At 52.5% G+C, this 18,357-nt stretch overlaps 2 protein-coding genes across 2 annotated transcripts; both read right to left on the bottom strand.

Annotated features, from left to right (window-relative positions):
* Positions 1–162: 162 nt before the first annotated feature.
* RNF225 (ring finger protein 225) lies at positions 163–5,020 on the bottom strand. The gene is made up of 2 exons (XM_028530490.2): positions 4,307–5,020; positions 163–3,809 (listed from the first exon to the last, which is right to left on the bottom strand). Exon 2 carries the CDS (start codon positions 3,796–3,798, stop codon positions 2,821–2,823), a length of 978 nt encoding a protein of 325 aa, XP_028386291.1. The 5' UTR covers positions 3,799–3,809; positions 4,307–5,020; the 3' UTR covers positions 163–2,820.
* Positions 5,021–5,151: 131 nt separating this feature from the next.
* Positions 5,152–10,190, bottom strand: RPS5 (ribosomal protein S5). The gene is made up of 6 exons (XM_028530494.2): positions 10,126–10,190; positions 9,274–9,382; positions 6,472–6,681; positions 6,183–6,311; positions 5,345–5,443; positions 5,152–5,270 (listed from the first exon to the last, which is right to left on the bottom strand). The coding sequence occupies exons 2-6, from the start codon at positions 9,379–9,381 to the stop codon at positions 5,202–5,204; spliced, it is 615 nt and encodes a 204-aa protein (XP_028386295.1). The 5' UTR covers position 9,382; positions 10,126–10,190; the 3' UTR covers positions 5,152–5,201.
* Between the last annotated feature and the right edge of the window lie 8,167 nt (positions 10,191–18,357).

Below are 18,357 nucleotides of genomic sequence, written 5' to 3'. Positions count from 1 at the left end.
AACATGGCGGAGGACGCTGTGTGGCCAAGATGATGGCTCCTCTGCTTAGTCCTCTGGACATCACCTGACATATGAGGTCCCTCCTTGTGCTTGAGGTGCCCCCAGTGCACCCTTGGTACACACCAGGCGCTCAATAAATTCTTGTGGATTAACGAATTCTCTTTGCAAATAGTGTTTATTGTCTGCTTTACAGAAGAGGGAACCAAAGCCTGTCAGGTACAGTCCTCTCCGTCATAATGCCAGGCACTGAGGGTGACCTGCTTGCTGTCTGGGTGTTCACAGGACCTGGGAGGAGGAGCAAGCCTGGGACAGCAGGGATGGAGTGGGCAGAGGGAGGCCTGGGAGAGCGCAGCTCCACGTGGTCACAGAGGCTGAAAGGTAAGGGTTAGGGGCAGTCCCAGTGATCCTGGCCCCGGGGTGGTTTCGGGCAGACCCTTTGTTCATGAGCAGTGGGCGGGCAGGCATCGAGGTAGTAATCAGCAGACAGGATGCTCAGCGGTCCCTGGGCTCTGTCATCAGCCTCATTTTACAGGAGGAGAGACTGAAGCCTCAGGCTCCCAGTTGAAGGTGAAGAAATCATGCCTCCTTGAAGCCCCCTGGAGGAAGCTGGTTAGCACAAAGAGGGAGAGGCCAGTGCTGTCCACTACCCTCAGCCACCACCTCATTGTGTCAGGTCCCCAAGTCAGTGTCAGCTACCATTTCACCTTAGTGTCCTTGAAGATACAGTTCTGACATCTTTCCTCCAGGCAGCCTTCCTTGAACACCCTCAGGCAGAGAGCATCATCTCTCCTTCCTTTATGTACCACCAGACAAGGGTTCCTTTCTGGTTCCCTTGGCTGGACCCATCCCTGGAAGGTCTCCTGCCCCAACCCCTCTACCCCAGGCAGGAGAGATGGGATGAGGAGGTAGCTGAGACACTATATAAACAGTAATGGCTCCTGCAGATATCCAGATCCTAATCCCTGGAATCTGAATCTGATACCTTGCCTGGGTGCCTAAAGGACTTGCAGATATGATTAAATTAAGGACTTTGAGCTGGAGAGATTATCCTGAATTATCTGGGTGTCACCACAGAGTCCTTATAAGTGAAAGAGGAAGGCAGGAGGGTCAGAGAGGGAGACATCTGAAGATACTATCCTGCCGCTTTGAAGATGGAGGAAGCCAAGGAATGAAGCTTAGAAGCTGAAGAACCTAAGGACACAAATTCTTCCCTAGGGCCTCCAGAAGAAACTGGCCCTATGGACACCTGGACTTCAGTCCAGTGAGACAGATCCCAAGACTTCTGCCTGCAGAACTGTGAGACATTGTGTGTTGTTCTAAGGAACTGAGTTGGTGGAAATATGTCGCAGCAGCCAGAAAAATCTACACATTGCCATCCTTGCTCCTGCCTGATCAGGTCCCCTCCCAGTGGAGGCTGGGCTGTGAGTGACATTGGCTCTACAGGTATGGGACAGGAACCGGTCTTAGAAGACACTCCTTTGGACACCCTGCCAATCCCACTCTGTCCACCTGGAAGCAGCAGCTTGCATCAGAAGGAGCTCCGCTGACTGCCTAGATCAGAGTGACTAGCAGTTGTGTCAGTCCAGGGTGTCCACAGGCATTCCTGGGCTGCCCACCGGTCACCTGCAATGCTGTCACTCCCCAGAAAACTGTTTGGCATTCACTCTATGCCAGGTGCTGAGGACACACATGTAAACAAACCAAACAGGAGTCTCTAGCCCCATAGAAATGTCACTGGAAAAATGCTGGAGGCCCCCTGCAACACACAGCACCCCAACCCTGGGATGAGGCAGAATGGGGGTTTTAGGACCTGGGGGTCAGGGCAGATGACATGTCCTGCGGGTAGCTGCCATCGACTGGGCTGTCACTAAGCCAGGAAGGCTTCTGGGAGGAGGATAGGATCCAAGAGCTGCCCTCCCTGGAGGCAGCTGTCCACCAGGAGGGCTGAGGCTTCACCTGGGGGCCCAACAGGAAAGGCTGGTGGAAACCTGGCAGAGAAGGGGCAATAACTGACCCCAAGAGAAATTAATGAACAGAGGTGGGGGTGATGGGAACTCTAGTCGCCAAGGAAGTCCAGAAGCAACCCCCCAAATCATGCGTCACTGACCCAGAGGGTAACCTTGGCCTCTGTGAGCCTTGGTGATACAGCTGCCCCAGGCCCAAAAGCCTATCAGGAGGATCCCAGAAACCAGGACCCATAGAGGAAGTCGAGGCCTCCATGGAAACTTGGTTCTCAGCATGCAGGTGGGAGCTAGCCTTTGAGGCTCAGTCCCTACCTGTCCCTCTCCAGCCCTGGTCCCAGCCAGGTGTGCAGGGTAGCAGCAGAGACAGCTGGATTCTACCTGTCCAGCCTGCAAGCAGCTGAATATAAAACAAAAGTGCACTACTTGGGTGGGAGTCAGCTCTGCAGTGGCCCAGCCAGAGGGCTGTTGCCAGCCAATAGTAGCAGCAGCTCTGCTCTCCAAGGACAGGGCCACCACAGTCAGTGAGGGAGACTCTCCAGCCAGGGATAAAGACTGGGGGACTCCCACTGCACTCTCACAGAGACCAGATTTAGACCTCCCAGCAAGGTCTTTACAAAGACCCTCCGCTGAATGCCCGTAGGGATTGGGGGCAGATGTGTTCTCAGGGATTTCTTGAAACGATCCTTGTCCAGTGGTGATGATCCCACCAGACCTCCAAACCTCCCTCTGGAGAAATGTGTGCCCTGCCCAGCCCCCAGCTAAGCCTCAGGGGATCCTTGCAAGTGGTTCTGGCAGGGCCCCCAGGATAAAACCGAGATCCCCAGGATCGAAGACTGGATCTGCAGCAGAGACGCGTTTACTGTGCCCCCCATACCCTCCTCCTGCCTCGTGCCCCACTGGCCCATCCAGGGCCATCCTCTGCCTCCCACCCATGGTCCAAGGTCCTGTCCAGCATCGCCTCTACCTCCTCTGTGTCCCCGGGGCTCCTTTGAGGCTCCAGTGCATCCTCCGCAGCCCCCGGCAGGATGGCGTCGAGGTCACGGTCCGTGGAGCCTGGGGTCCAGGGCGTCCCAGGCGTGGGCTGTGCTGGGATCCAGAAGCCGGGTGCCGGGGCAAGCGCCACAAGCTGGGGCCGTGCGGGACCGGAAGAGGCGGCGTGAGGGATGAGGAAGAAAATATAGACACCGGAGACAACCAGGCCAGCGGCCACCAGCACTGCCAGTGCTACCGCAGCGTTAAAGGCCCAGGTGGGGCTGTCCAGAGTCAGGCGGCGCGACAGTGGGCGGCCCAGGCGCAGGGGAGGCGGAGGCTGCGGGCGCGCGGAACGTGTCTTGCGCGACCCAGGCGCAGGAGGCGGGCGCATGTAGAGCAGACCCCGGCGCCGGTCGAAGCGCACAGAGCCTTGGCTTGCAGGCGGGGCGCACGCCTCGCGGGGCAACAGACCGGATTGTGTAGGCAGGGCGGGCAGCCCTCCGCGCTGGGCTAGTCGCGTGGGTGTGCGGCACATCGGACAGGCCACCGCGTCACCGCCGCCTGCCGTGGCCAGCGACAGGCGAGCCAGGCACTCCAGGCAGAAGACGTGACCACAGTCCAGGCGCTTGGGCAGCTTGAACACGCCGTCGAAGGGTGACACGCAGATGAGGCACTCCACAGGGGACGCGGGGGGCAGGATGGGGCCCGAGCCCGGGGTGCAGTCCCCATCCTCCTCATCCTCCTCTTCTTCCTCCCCCCTGCCTGGGGACCGGGGTGTAGACAGCGAGCCCGGGGAGCTTGGGCCCGAGGCCTGAGCAGCCCTCGAGTGGCGGCGGAGCCAAGGAAGCCCAGGGCAGGGCATCCGGACTGCGCCTGCGAAGAGAGGCGGTCAGGCAGCGAGCGAGACGGTGCAAGGACAGTGTCTGCACGCTGCAGGGGATTCCCTCATGGTGGAGCAGGGCCCAGAAGTAGAAGACAGGATGGGGGGATAGAACAGGCTCGGGGTTGAGGTAGAGGAAGATATTCAAGGTGGGGTGTAGCAGGATCAGGAATTGAGAGCACAGAAGGGAAGACAGGGAAGGATCTAGGACGAACCAAAGATAAACCCAGGGGGCATGGCTCCTTTTGAACTAGACTTGGAGGACGCAGAATCAGTGGCTGAGAGGAGCCAGGTGGCTCCAAGGAGGACCAGACAGGCACAGGGAAAAGCAAATAGGGACTCCCAGGGCAGCTAGGCTGACAGGCCCTGCAGGAGTAGACTCCAGGGACAGGTGTGAAGAGGAGCCTCAAGATGGGCATTTGGCAGCACAGAGCAAGGAAGCCCAAGGACAGGGGTCCCAGGCCAACCCCGGCCATCCAACCCTTCCTACCTGCTGGAGCCTCCTCCGTCTGGCAAGTCTCTGCTGGTTCTGACCCCAATCCTTGGCTTACCGTCAGAGGGACAAAAGTGCCCCTCCCTGTGGGAGGGAGCCTGAGGTGGCACCACTGCCCTCCAGTTCCCAGGTTCCCGCCAGACTAGTCAGACTGCTTGTCACGCCCACCAGGATGAACACAGAACGAATGTTGAGGATGGTGGGCAGGTGAAAGACAGAGTGACAGAGCTCGGACAGCCTAGGGATCTCAGATGAGCAATTTCCTGCCACCACCCCAACACCTCCTTATGAATTCATCCAGGAGGCACTGGCAGAGAACATGGGGTGCCAGTTGTCCCAAAGGTTGCCTAGGGCTGGGCTGCAGCCAGACCAAGTACTGCTCCCGGGGAAGCAGCCTGGAGCCCCTGGGGGACAACCTGGCCAGAATGGGACTTCTGGAGTTTTGTGGGTGGAAAGCAAGCAGATCCCTCAGTGGCCTGGGCCGAGCAAAAGAGGCTGCAAGTGGTCATGGCCCAGGCTCCAGCTTAGCTTCCTCTTCCTGGACTGCTCAGGATGGTAGACTGCTACTGTGACCTCATGGGGACCCACCAAGCCCCTCCCCAAGCCAGAGTGACACCTCTGTGAGGATAACCCCACCCTTCTCATTTCCAACCAGCTGGAACACTCCAGGTGGCCAGGCCAGCACCCCAGGCTGCCATGGTTCTTAGTCAGTGGTGCTTTCCTGGGGAATCCAGGTCCTCACAGACCAAAAGAGGTGCCAGGAGTGTGACCAGCTCCTCAGGACTTGGGGCTGTCCTGCCCCAGCTCCCAAAGACCCCCAAGGACAGACAGTGGCACAGGCAGGTGGTGCTGCCCAAGGGGCAAACAGGTTTATTGGGGCTGCAGTCAGTGATCAACGGTTGGACTTGGCCACACGCTCCAGCTCATCTTTCTTCTTGATAGCGTAGGAGTTGGAGGAGCCCTGGAAGGGAAGAGCGTGGTTAGCTCTGGATGTGGGAAGACCCCCCCGTTGAGCCCCACAGTGTCCTCATTCACCTTGGCTGCGTTGATGAGCTCATCTGCCAGGCACTCAGCGATGGTCTTGATGTTCCGGAAGGCAGCCTCACGAGCACCTGTGCACAGCAGCCAAATGGCCTAGGGAGCACAGAGGTCTACTAAGCCTGGGACAGAGGATGCCCCAAACCAGGCAAGGCCATGGCCCATCCGGACCCCTCCCCCAAAACTGCTGGCTACACATTGCCACCCACTGGCTCACTAAGATGAAATGGCAGGAGCCCACATTGCTGCCAGATCTGGGATCAGACTGAGGGCCACAAAAGTGTGGACAGACACAAAAGGTTGAGGTTGGGTCCCTGATTACAGGAGACTGGAGACCTCCCATGATAGGGAAATGTAATGTAATGCGTGCTCTTGGCCCGAACTCTTGATTGGAAACTAACGGCTATAAAGGGTGTGCTGGGGACACCAAGGGAAAACTGGACACTCAACTGTTGTTAAAATACCTCAGGGGTGACAATGGGGATATAACATCCATGTTCTCAGAGATACCCACTTAAGTGTTGAGGGGGGAATGGTTAAAATGTCTTCAATGAATTCTCAAGTAATCCAAGAAAAACACACACACACACACACACACACAGCATAAAAAATAGACCAAAAATCAAATGGCATCACAGCCCAATAGGTCCAGAGCTAGGATCTGCCCTACATGGGGTAGGAATCCAGGAAGGCTTCCTGGAGGAAATGACACTCCAGGTAAAACATGCAGACAGAAATGAACCATCCCGCTTGCCAGCCTCTGCCCAGGCAGGACTCCACCAAGGTCTGATTGCTGTACCAGCCCAGCCACATGTGTCTAAAGCTCCAGGCCCACCTGATTCACCCGGCGCAGAGGGGACACGTCCACAGCTTGTCGCCTCACTGTTCCAGCTCGTCCAATTCGGGTTGAGTCCTCCCGGGGGCCACTGTTGATAATGGCATTCACCAGGACCTGCAGGGGGTTCTGGTGGGGTGGGAGACAATGAGCCTGAGGTCTGGCCAGTACCCCACTCTAGCCTCCTCATCCCTAAAACCTGTAGGACTCCAGCATGCACACCACAGGGTGGCTGTTAACTCTAGGGTTTGCTAAGGGCATGCTCTGCCCACCTGGCCTCAGATCCTACCTCGCCAGTGAGCAGGTGGATGATCTCGAAGGCATGCTTGACGATGCGCACGGTCATGAGCTTCTTGCCGTTGTTGCGGCCGTGCATCATCATGGAGTTGGTGAGACGCTCAACAATGGGGCACTGTGCCTTGCGGAAGCGCTTGGCCGCATAGCGCCCTGCACTGTGGGGCAGGTACTTGGCATACTTCTCCTTCACCGCGATGTAATCCTGGGGCAGGAAACAGATGGGACCATGGTCAGAAATAGGATGGACCAGAGGAACCAAGCACCCACTTAGGGTAGCCCACCTACATTTGAGGTCTTGGTTATGAGCCCCACATGGCTGCTATAAAAACATAAAATGTAAACAAGTAACTCCCCCCTCCCCGATTTTTTAATTTTTAATTTACTTTTTATTTTTAGAGAGGAAAGGGAGGGAGAAAGAGAGAGAAACATCAATGTGCGGTTGCTGGGGGCCGTGGCCTGCAACCCAGGCATGTGCCCTGGCTGGGAATCGAACCTGTGACGCTTTGGTTCACAGCCCACGCTCAATCCACTGAGCTACGCCAGGCAGGGCAGATTTTATTTATTTTTAGAGAAGGGAGGGGAAGGACAAAGAGAGGGAGAGAAACAACAGTATGTGGTTGCCTCCAGTATGCCCCCAACTGGGAACCAGGCCTGCAACTCAGGCATGTGCCCTGACAGGGAACTGAATCAGCAACCTTTTGGTTCGTAGGCCAGCAGCACTCAATCCACTGAGCCACACCAACTAGGGCACAAGTGACTTTATAATGGGAGGAAGTGGGATAGAGAACTATGGAGAGTATCACAAGTATAACACAATCACCCAATTTGGTGTTCCTGAAACTGTAGCATTGACGTTTTAGATAATTCTTGGGAGGGCTGGGGGCTGTCCTGTGCATTGCAGAATGTTTAAAAGCAATGCTCTTGGTCCTGACACCCAAACCATTGTTAAAAAAAAAAAATCACATAAAAATCCTTTCTATGCATACATAAATTTCCCAAGAAAATGTCTAGAAAACCCCAAAATGTTGGGGAGGGGGCTGAGATCAGGAACTATGTGAGCATTTACAGGTCTCTCAATAGTCCCACTATGAAACATGCCCAAGGCCATTCTATGACTCACACACCAGGATATAAACAATGTGTTTCTAAAGATACAAGGAGTGACAAGGAAAGGATACAGGAGAGGCTGATACTAGCATGATGGTCTGGTGTCTACTGGAGGAAACCACCTGCACACACAAGCTGTTCCATTTACTTCTTTTAAAAAACATTAAAAATTTTTTTTATTTTCAGAGAGGTGGAAGGAGAGAGAAAGAGGGAAAGAAACATCAATGCTTGTCTCTTGCACACTCCCAACTCAGGTATGTTAGATAGGGAGTCAAATCAGAGACCTTTTGATTTGCAGGCCAGCACTCAGCCCACTAAGCCACACCAGCCAGGGCTCAATTCCTTATAAAATAAAAAGGGACCCTGCCTAGTGTGGCTCAGTACATTTGAGTCCCGGCCTGGGAACCAAAGGGTCACCAGTTTGATTCCCAGCCAGAGCACATGCCTGGGTTGCAGGCCAGGTCCCTAGTAAGAAGTGCACAAGAGACAACCACACACTGATGTTTCTCTCTCTTCCTCCTTCCTTTCCTCTCCCTGTAAAAATAAGTAAAATCTTAAAAAAAAAAAAAAATACAAAGGGGGAATAATAGAAAGCAACCTGAATTTTATTCATCTCTGTACAAACGCAGTTGCAAAATATAACTTTTCCCCCCCAGAAAGGACCCACAAAGGTGCAAACAAGGCCACGTGTACAATATGGAGATAAGATAAAGTAAGATTTACTTTATCCCATTTTCTGATTTCAAACCTATTACAAAGCTGCAGAGATCAAGACAGTGTCAGGACCCTGAACAGGTAGATCAGTTGGTTACAGAGTTGCCCCAGTACATGAAACAAGAAAGGTTTGATCCCTGGTCAGGGCATATATAACAAACAACCAATGAATGCATAAATGAATGGAATAATACATCAGTGTTTCTCTCTCTTTAAAAAAAGGCAATGCATCACGCTTAAGGACAGACATACAATCCAACAAAACAGAACCCAGAGTCCAGGGATAAACATCTATGCTCAGGCATTGGCTGGGTGCCTCAATTGGTTACAGTGTTGACCCATTATACCAAGGTTTCAAGTTTGATCTCCATTCAAGGCACATACAAGAATCAACCAATGAATGCACAAATAAGTGGAACAACAAGTTGATATCTTTCTCTCTAAAAATCAATTGCAAGTAAAACCAACATCTATACTCAACTAATTTTCAACAAGCATGCCAAGACCAACACTCTCTTTAACAAACATTGCTTGGATACATGCATATAGTGTACGGAAGAAACTTAAATTACAAACATCCTATGGCTTACATTTATTAAATAAAATGTACAAAACTGAAGACAAAAACTAGATTTTGCTAGGTCAAGTGGAAGAATGATGTTGGATCCTTGCCCTTTAAAACGGTCACAATGGTGAATTTTATGTTATGTGTATTTTACTACAAAAATAAGCCACAGGATGGGATGTTCCTTCTGAGGAAGGAACCATCTCCTAACAAAAATGGTAGAAACCTCTGTACACATCCAAGGAACAATGGACAGGTGGGTGTGATGGTACAGGGATCCCCCTTTCACCTGTCACGTGTTCAACTCTTAACTTGGGGCAGCTACAAGTTTCAAGTGACCTTCCTGAAAGAATTCACATGGGCCCCCACCCCCAGCTTGGGGGGCACAACCACCACGTCTCCCCTAACCTGCAAGGAAATGTCATTGATCTGCACATCATCGGTGCTCCACTTCCCGAAGAGCTTGATGTCAGGGGTCTCTGCTACTGCAGGTGCAGCCGGATCCCAGTCGGTCATCCTAGGGACAGAAATCGTCAGAGCCCAGGTGCACCCACCACTGACTCTGAACCCCGCACACACCCTGAGAATTCGGAAGTCATGAGGAACCCAGGCAGGTTGTCAAATTCTGGCTCCACCTTTCTGAGCTCTAGAGAAACCACTTAGGTGTTAAGAAGTATGTGTCTGTCAACCAAGAACCCAGGGGTCAACAGCTGATGCATGAACCACAGCTGGGCAGGAGATGCCAAACGCCCTAACGTCACATCTGCTGGAGTTCAAATCCCAATCATGTCATTAAGAAGCTCTGCTGACTGTGGGAGTCACCAAACTGCTTTGGATTCTGCTTCCGTATCAGCAAAACGGAAACGTTATCTGCCATCAAAGGTCACTACACGAGTTCTGAGCAGAGCCAGGCAAAACCTACGGTTCGTGTCCGGCACTAAAAAGGAAAGAGAAGCTGCTATTAAGGAGAAAATGGTGTACAGAGCGGAGAATGCATCGTGCATCTCAGAATTACGGGAACTTCTTATCTCAATTTGTATTTGTAAAGAACAATCCCACAATCCAGAGGCCCGCTGCGCGGAAAGCTCCGGAGGCGGCGGGACTCCAGCAACCCCCTTTGCCTCTTCCCGGTCCCTACGCACGTTTTCCGGAAGAAGAGGTGAGGGCTCATGAGAGAAACCTCAGGCCTCGGGGCCCGCCCATGGCTTCCTTAAAGACTCTGGAACGTCCATCAAACCCCCGAACCCGCGACGGTCTCACCTGAGCGCGCTGCCTGGCCGCCTCCGTCGCTCCGCGTGGACCACGCGCTCCGCTGGCACAGACAGGAAGAGGCCGCAGGCCGCGGATTTACGCTTTTAACGGGGACGAAAACTTCCGGGTCAGCGGAGGCGACCCGCGCGGTAAAGGTACAGTGTACTTGTGAACGAATCCAGAGCAAGAATGTAAAAGCATCTTTTACGTCACAGGGTACGCGAAAAATCCTTCAGCGCGTGCGCACTTGCAGAAGCGTAGCCACCACACTTCCTGGCGGATGTCTGACGTCCAGCACTTGTCCGGCCTTGGGAGCTCCAGCACTATCACAGAGGTCTCTGTGAGGCCAGTGCCGCCATGTCTAATGAGGGCAAAAGTCCCGCTAGCTTTCACCGTTTTGTTCCGCCGCTGATTTCACGTCCCACCTGCCGCAAGTTTCTAGTGGAGCTAGTCAGTTCGGCACCCTTTCATTCCTCGCCCCGGTGATATCTGTTTCACCGGCACGAGCGCTACTGGCTCAGGCGGTGGAGTGGGAGTCCTTTGGTCACGACTGCCCTCTGCTGGTCCCGGCCCCGAGGCGCGCGTGTGCGCGGGCCCTACCCGTGGTTCCCACCTCTGCCACACTTGTAAGCTCGGGGCAGGGAGGGGGACATTTTTCAAGCTTAACCCCTCTCATTACGCCAGCCCAGGACCCTCCATCGTCTCTTCTCGACCCCTGTTATCGAGTGTGGGTGCATGTTGGGGAGGAGCACTGTAGGAGGAGCTTGCGGCTGTGCCCAGAAGGTGGCCTGGGGAACAGCCCCCATCCTCTTTGGTCCATGTGGAACCTGGTTGATGCTGAGGCCATGGGACGGGTGCAGGGTGTCGGTCGGCATGGTGGTGGGTGCCCTGCGTTCTCTGCCTCCATATCCAGTGGCCGCGAAGGCCATCGTTGAGAGCACGTGCCAGTTCTTCACACACCCATCCCACCTTTTAGGCGCCTCCTAAACCTAGACCCTGGTGCTGAGCTGGAACGTGGACTCTACTCGGGTGGGCTTCTCAGAGGCAACGACCACTGTGGCTGCACACCCATACTGGCTGGCAGGATGGCATGGGGTGGCATCTGGTAAAACAGGAGGCTCCCCACTTCCCAGTTCCTACGTCAGCTTCCAAGGGGCTCAGCCAGTTGACCCAGGAGAGCCTCCATTTGTCCCCAGCGACCCCACGTGCCCACCCACCCTGGGCATGCATAGAGCAGGCATGCACATACATTGCTTGTTCACTGACGGGCTGATTGAAAAGGCTCAACCCTGCCTCTACACCAGTCAAGAAGCATCTCAGGAGACTCTGGGTACCCTAGGACTGTCATTAGTAATATCTCGTGTCATTGCTCAGGACACAGGCTCTGAAGTTGGCCTGTATAGGGGGTTAGACCTCAGTCTCTGGCAAAGGGGACAGGAGCTACATTTGGAGGCCAAGACCTCTGCAGCCCCCATGGTCAATACCCCTGCCCTCCTTACCACTGTTATGTGCAGAGCAGCAGACTTGGGCATCCCACTGGGGTTTCCGAGGATGGAGAGGGGCTAAGTGGGTTTCTTTCTGGTCCTATGGGGACCTCCTCTGATCCTTGTGGTCTTTTCCTGGACATGGGGAATGCCCCTGGGAAATGCTGACTGGGGGAAAGCAGGGTGGATGGGCTTAGGCAGTGACACCACTCACCCTCACACTCAGCAGGGCCCAGAGGGCCCTCCATCCCTGTCTCTCTTCAAAAGCAGACAGAGGCCCACCTTCTGAACCAGTTTCCTCCTTCAGCATAGAAGTGAGAACAGAATCAGACAAGGCCAGTTTGGAACTTTTTGATCTGTCCCCTGGTGGTCACTTGGTAATGGACATCATTACAGACTTCACAAGAGTGACCCACCATAAGAATTTCCAATTCTTATCTGGAAAGATAAGAATTTAGAACAGTCTCACAGATACAGATTCATGGTGGCTGTGATTTGTGGGGGCAAGGCACAAACTGGGGGAGAAACGGGGACCTGGACTTGAAGAGGGGAAATTCAAGGCCTTCACTGGAGGAGAAGCAAGGAACTTGGTTTTAGGGGAACACAGGCAAGAATTGGAGAACAACTAGAGACCAATACTGCGGGAGAAACAGACATCCGATTTTGGCGGAACTAGTGACGGGAATTTAGAAAATTATAGATCACGAAGCCGGGAGAAGCTGACCTTCGGGATTTTGGGAGTCCAAAGAAACGGTTTAAGAATTCGGGGGCGGGGGGCAATCCAGCACTCTTCAGGTCCGCACAAGCGCATGCTGACAACGTGGAACCGGGCCAGAAGGCCCATCCTCCTTTAGGACCTACCAATCACCAGTATCCAATGACTGGAAGGCAGGAGGATGAGAGGCGTATCCAAAGCAATGATGAACCCCAGGAAGGCTGCAGTTTATCACGAAGCCGTTTTTTGTTTTTGTTTTTGTTTTTGTTTTTGTTTTTTCACTCCTCCCATCACCAAAGCTGGAGAGAGGGTAAGCTTGACGGTTGCCATTGTAGCGCTGACGCTCAGTCCAACTTCGAGGAGTTCGCTAGTGCCTCTCCTGCGAGGTTTTCCACTGCAAACGACGCTGTGTAGAGTCCAGTTCCGACCGCCGTAGGAACTACATTCCCCTCAAGCCTCTGCGCTGCTCCCACAGGCCTTTCCCACCGTTTTGTTCAAGCCCAAAAGAAGACGGAAGGAATGGTGGAACTATTCGGGTCTGGGTGGAACCGCGGCGGGGTTGGTTTGTTGGTTCTGGAGCGTAGGGGCCTCAGGCTTTGACTTTAGTTGATCCGAAATGGGCTGCAATCTGCAGGGACGACAAGCCCGGGCCACCTGCTGCGTCGAGCTTCTGGATCTAAGTCTCTCGGGGGCCCATTATGCTGTGTATGGAGATCAAGATTTGGACAAAGCCCTACACTCACTAGAGCCTCAGCTACGGTAGCTCCAAATTCTGGAGACGGCTGGGTGGTGTCTAGAGCCTGGCACATATTCGAGTTCCATAAATGTCTGCTGAATGAACGACCCACTTTATAAGTTAGCTAAAAGCAGCCACAATTTTCTGAGGGCCTGCTAGGTACCATCCAGCCTTGTGCCAAGACTGTTAGAGCCCTGGTCGGGTAGTTCAGTTGGCTAGAGCATCGTCCTGATTCGCCAAGGTTGCAGGTTTGATCCCTAGTTAGGGCACATACAAGAAGTAACCAATGATGCACAAATAAGTGGAACAACAAATAGATATCTCTCTCTCTCTCTCTCCCCCCCCTTCCTTTCTCTAGAATCAATAAATAAAAATGTTAAAAAAAAACCCACTGTTACACAGATTGATTCATTTAGTCCTCATGCCAAGTCTAGAGAGGACCATCCTGTCCATTTTACAGACAGGGAAATGAGGATTCAGAGAGAGGAAGCCAGGCCTGGCCAAAATTCTTAAACTTTATATCTAAAGGAACCTGTAAAATTTAGCTCCCAGAGCCACCATAGGGCTTTAAATGGAGATAAGGGGCCACAAAAAGAGCCGCAGCTCAGCTCAACCCCCCCACCCTCCACCGAAGTTGTTGCCCTGTTATTCCAACTTTACAGACAGGGAAATTGAGGCCCAGGGAGGAAAGCCACGAATCTTGCGCTGAACCAATGCAGTCGAACTCAGAGTCATTGTCCACCACTCTGTCAAGTGTTCACCTATGTCCCAGCCCCTCACCCGCCCTGTTCTGCCAGTCGTGGGTGCATTGTGACCCTCCTCCCCTGCCCCTAGACGGTTGAGAGAGGACAGTAGTGAGGATGGGAGGCTCCAGGCCTGAAGAGGCAAATAAATGACCCCTGACCACCTCACCCACTGAGCTGGCTGCCTTCTGCTCTTGTTGAAATTCCTTTCTTTATGTTTCTCCCTTTTTCACAGCAGGTTGGGAGAGGAAGAGATGCGGCCCTTCTCTGCAGCTTCCATCTGCTGTGCTGGGTCCTGGGAGACAGGTTTTGTTGCACTACACGGGCACCGGAGGGTCTCTTCCTGTCAGGTGTGAGCTGCTTCTTCCTGGGACCACCCAGTCTTCCCTGACCCTCAGTCTAGGCACCTGACTCTATATCGCCAGAGATCAGGAGGCCCCCTTGCAACCCACTCATTTCCTCCCAGGGTGTTAGACTGTCTCTGTATCAGTTTCCTGGGGCTGCTGTAACAAAGTACTACCAACTGGGTGGCTTAAAACAACAGAAATGTATGCTCTCTCAGTTCTGGAGGCTGGAATCAAGGAGTTGGCAGGGCGACAGTCTCTGAAGTCTCTAAGGCAGAAGCCATCCTGTGCATCTGTCCAAGCTTCTGGTGCCCTTGGCTGCTTCACTCCAATCTTGGCCTCTTCCTCTCCTCTCTCTGCTTCCCCATTATAAGGATCCTATCATTAGACTCAGGGCCCACCCATGGAGTTTGGAATGATCTCATCTCAAGATCCTTACCCCTATCTGCAAGTACACTTTTCCCAAATAAGGTCACATGCACAGGTTCTGGGCATGAGGGTGTGGATGCATCTTTCGGCAGTGGGGGCACCATTCAATTACTACAGCCTCCTTCAGGGGACCTGCTCAGTCGAGGGTGACCTGATGCCCAGGATACCTACCCTTTGGCCTATCCACTGAGTCAGTGGAGACTGGCCATCCTGGGTTGGGAAGGCTGCCCCTGGCATTTTCTCCCACCCTGGTGGGTCCTTAGCCGCCAGATCTCTGGGAGTTCAGAAGGTCATGCTGGGTGCTGGCCTGGTTGCCAGCTGTTGCACAAACCAAGACACAAGGCCAGCAGCCATGACCTCGAATTCACTGGAAGCCCTGGGGCAGGATCATGGCAGGTGCCCAGGTCCAATTGTCCCTCACACCTGGACCACAACGACCTGGTGTCCTGACAGAGGGCTCTGGATCCCGCTATGGGTGGTTCCAGAGTGCATGATTATAGAAACCCTGGTGCCTCCGTAGGGTTGATGCAGAGAAACTCAGGCACTTACCCTCCTATTGTTCAGCATCCTCTGTCTGAGGGGCTGGAGTTTACCCTGGGGTTACAGTTATACGAGGAAGGAGGGGACAGGGCCCCACATCAGAGGTCACCTTTCCCTGTGTGGAAACCTCAGATTCCAGTTTGGTAGTGTCCCTGGACTCTGTGGGTGGTGGTGGGTAGCCAGTGGGCAACATCAGTGTGGCATACAGGGCAACTTGGTCACACAGACTGGGGCAACAGTGCCTGTGCTCCTTATCCTGCTTGAGCCTTGCCCTTCCCATCTATAATCCAGTGCTGGCCATGCCCCAGGACTCGGGTCACTGTAAGGCATTGCGCACCTCGTGCCAGCACGCTGCCTCTTGTTCCCAGCAGGTGTGCTCAGCTTCACACTTGCACTTCACACAAAGAATTTTCTCCTTGAGATGAATGGATTAGGAGACACCTGATTGGCCTTGGCTGGGTGACTCAGTTGGTCAGAGTGTCATCCTGTGCACCAAAAGGTTGCAGGTTCAACCCCCAGTCAGGACACCTGTGGGAAGTAACCAACTGATGTTTCTTTCCCTTCCCCAACCTCTCTCTCTCTCTTCCTCCTTTCCTCACCCCCTCCCCTCCTCTCTCTCTAAAATCAATAAATATATTCTGATGTGAGGATTAAAAAAAATACAGACACCTGGTTGAAGAAAAGTGCATGTCTTAGAGGCGAATGTTTTCAACTCAGAGTTTAAGCTTCTGATGTGAAAACTCTGTTTGGTGTGCAGGCTGAGTTCATATTTTATTTTCACCTAGCTATTTTTGAAGACCTTGTTTTCTTGTTACAATAGTATTGTTAACACACATGCCTTCATCCTATGCAGTGCCGCCTCTGTGGCCGGGGCCCAGGTGACATCCTGGATGTTAAAGGATGGGCCTGCCCAAGCAGCCGAGCACAGACATTAGGGCAGGAATTCTTGGTGCTGTGGGTGCATTCCCTTTTTTAAAGATACAGTTCACATAAGTGAACCATTTTTAAGTGTACAATTCAGTTTGGTTTTTAGTATATTTTTTAGTTTTGAACATATTTACTATGTGTACAGTTATCACCATTGTCTAATTCCAGGGTGTTCCCAGCACCCCCGAATAAAACTCCATCCTCATGACACAATTTCTCCCTGTTCTTCCTCCCATCGGCCTATGGCAACCACTAATCTACTTGTCTGTATGAATTTGCCTATTGGAGATTTCTCACATAAAATTTTTCATTTTTGCCCTGGCTAGTGTGGCTCAGCGCATTGAGTGCTGGCCTGTGGACCAAAGGGTTGCTGGTTCGATTCCCAGTCAGGGCACATGCTTGGGATATGAGAGAGGCAACCACACATTGATATTTCTCTCCCTCTCTCCCTCTCTTCCCCTCTCTAAAAATAAATAAACAAAATCTTTTTTTAAAAGAATGCTCTCAAAAATAAAATAAAAACTTTCATGTTTGTGTCTGGTTTCTTTCACTGAGCATAATATTTTCTGAGATCCAACTGTGTATGAGGGCTTTATTCTTTTTTATTGCAAAGTAATATTCTATTGTGTAGATAGACCACATGTTGTTTATCCATCCATTAGTTGATGGATATTTGGGTTGTTTCCACCTTACAAAAAATGCTACTGTGAAGATTTGTGGACAAATTTTTGCTAGAATGCCTGTTTTCATGTCTCTGCTAGGAGTGGAAACGTGGCCTTATGATCCACATTCTAGAGACAGCCCCTCCCTCAGCCTCGTCAGCCCTGGGCATGGTTTGTGTTGCAGGTTAGATTCATATCCATCTACTGCTGGGATTTTCAGTGCTGCTGGGAAGGTGGGGCCCACAGCTGCTTGATCCCCAGTCTGCCTTTGTCCCCATTCCTGTTCTTGGGAAACTGCACAGTCAACATCTCAGGCAGAAACACAATATTAGGCTAGGAGAGCAGCCAGCCCACTTCCCACCTAGAAAGAATGCCCTTGAACTCAAATACACAATGTTTGAGCCCTGACCAGTGTGGCTCAGTTGGTTGGAGCATCATCCCATAAGCTGAAAGGTTGTGGGTTCAATTCCTACTGAGGACACATGCCTGTGTTGTGAGTTTTGTCCCCAGTCATGCTACAAACCACAGGCAACCAATCATGTTTCTCTCTCATGGGAGATGTTTCTGTCCTTCCCTTCCCCTCTCTCTAAAATCAATAAGCATGTCCTTGGGTGAGGATTTAAAGAAAAAAAAAACCCCACAATGTTTGGGAAAGAGCTGCTTCTCACTCATATCCTCTCACTGGCTTACGTGGTAATGGGCCCCTCTTTACAGGCCCCGTGGACAGTCTGGCACTGGCTGTGACACACCACCGGTCAGTGCCACCCAGATGTTCTCGTGCTTGCTTGGAGAAGTTCTTCACTCTAGGGGTTCTGAGCACCCCGCTCCTTGGGTCTTGTCCTCCAGCTGCCTAATTTGTCAGGTGGAGAAACCAAGGCACAAAGTGGCCATGGCCACAGTGGAAGGTGTTGGATTTCCCAGGAATGAACCCTTAGCCCGCAAAGATCCACACTCTCACGGGCCTGGATGTGGCTCCATAAAGTCTTCAACCCAGACCCTGAGAGGCTTTGAGGAAGGCATGGCCTCACCTGCCCTGGGTTGAAGGCCAGTGTCCCCAGGCCTGAAGGGGACAGGAGGGTTATGCAATTATTATGTGCTTGGAGTGAGGGCTGTTTCAGAAACCTCAGGTCATACCCTACCTCCCACACAGATGAGTAGCCTCCAAAGAGCATGGTGGTGACAGCTGAGCTGTGTCTGTGGCACTTCCACAATCTGTGGGACATGTCCAACTCTACATTTCTGCCTTGAACCAGTCCAGTTTGTCCAAGTTTCACTAAGAGGCTTTTGCCCCTGAGCGCTGATCATTGATGCATTTCCGCCATTGTGGTTGCAACGCCCAGTTGCAAAGTAACCCTTTGGAGAAGGTTGGCAGCAGCATCCTGAAAAGAGCCACATTCAATTGCTCTGAAGTGTCCTTGCTGAAAATGTGTGGAGGGTCTTGGTTAAATGCTTCTGACGTCTTTTAGATCCTGGTCAAGTTATTTCAGGCCTCAGGGTGACTCCAGGGAACTGTTTGTTAGAAATTGCAAAATTGATGGAAAAGCGATGGTGGGGCAGGGAGCGTTGCAGCAAGCGATTGCATGAAATTTGCTCAGGTTTCCAGACCATTTGATAAAAGGATATATGCCTTCCACAGAAAAGGGAACACAGAGAATGAGGAG

The sequence above is a fragment of the Phyllostomus discolor genome, chromosome 12 (assembly GCF_004126475.2).
Source record: "Phyllostomus discolor isolate MPI-MPIP mPhyDis1 chromosome 12, mPhyDis1.pri.v3, whole genome shotgun sequence".
NCBI classification, from domain to species: domain Eukaryota; kingdom Metazoa; phylum Chordata; class Mammalia; order Chiroptera; family Phyllostomidae; genus Phyllostomus; species Phyllostomus discolor.
The sequence above is the reverse complement of the archived record's forward strand: the minus strand, read 5'-3'. Positions and strand labels throughout refer to the sequence as shown.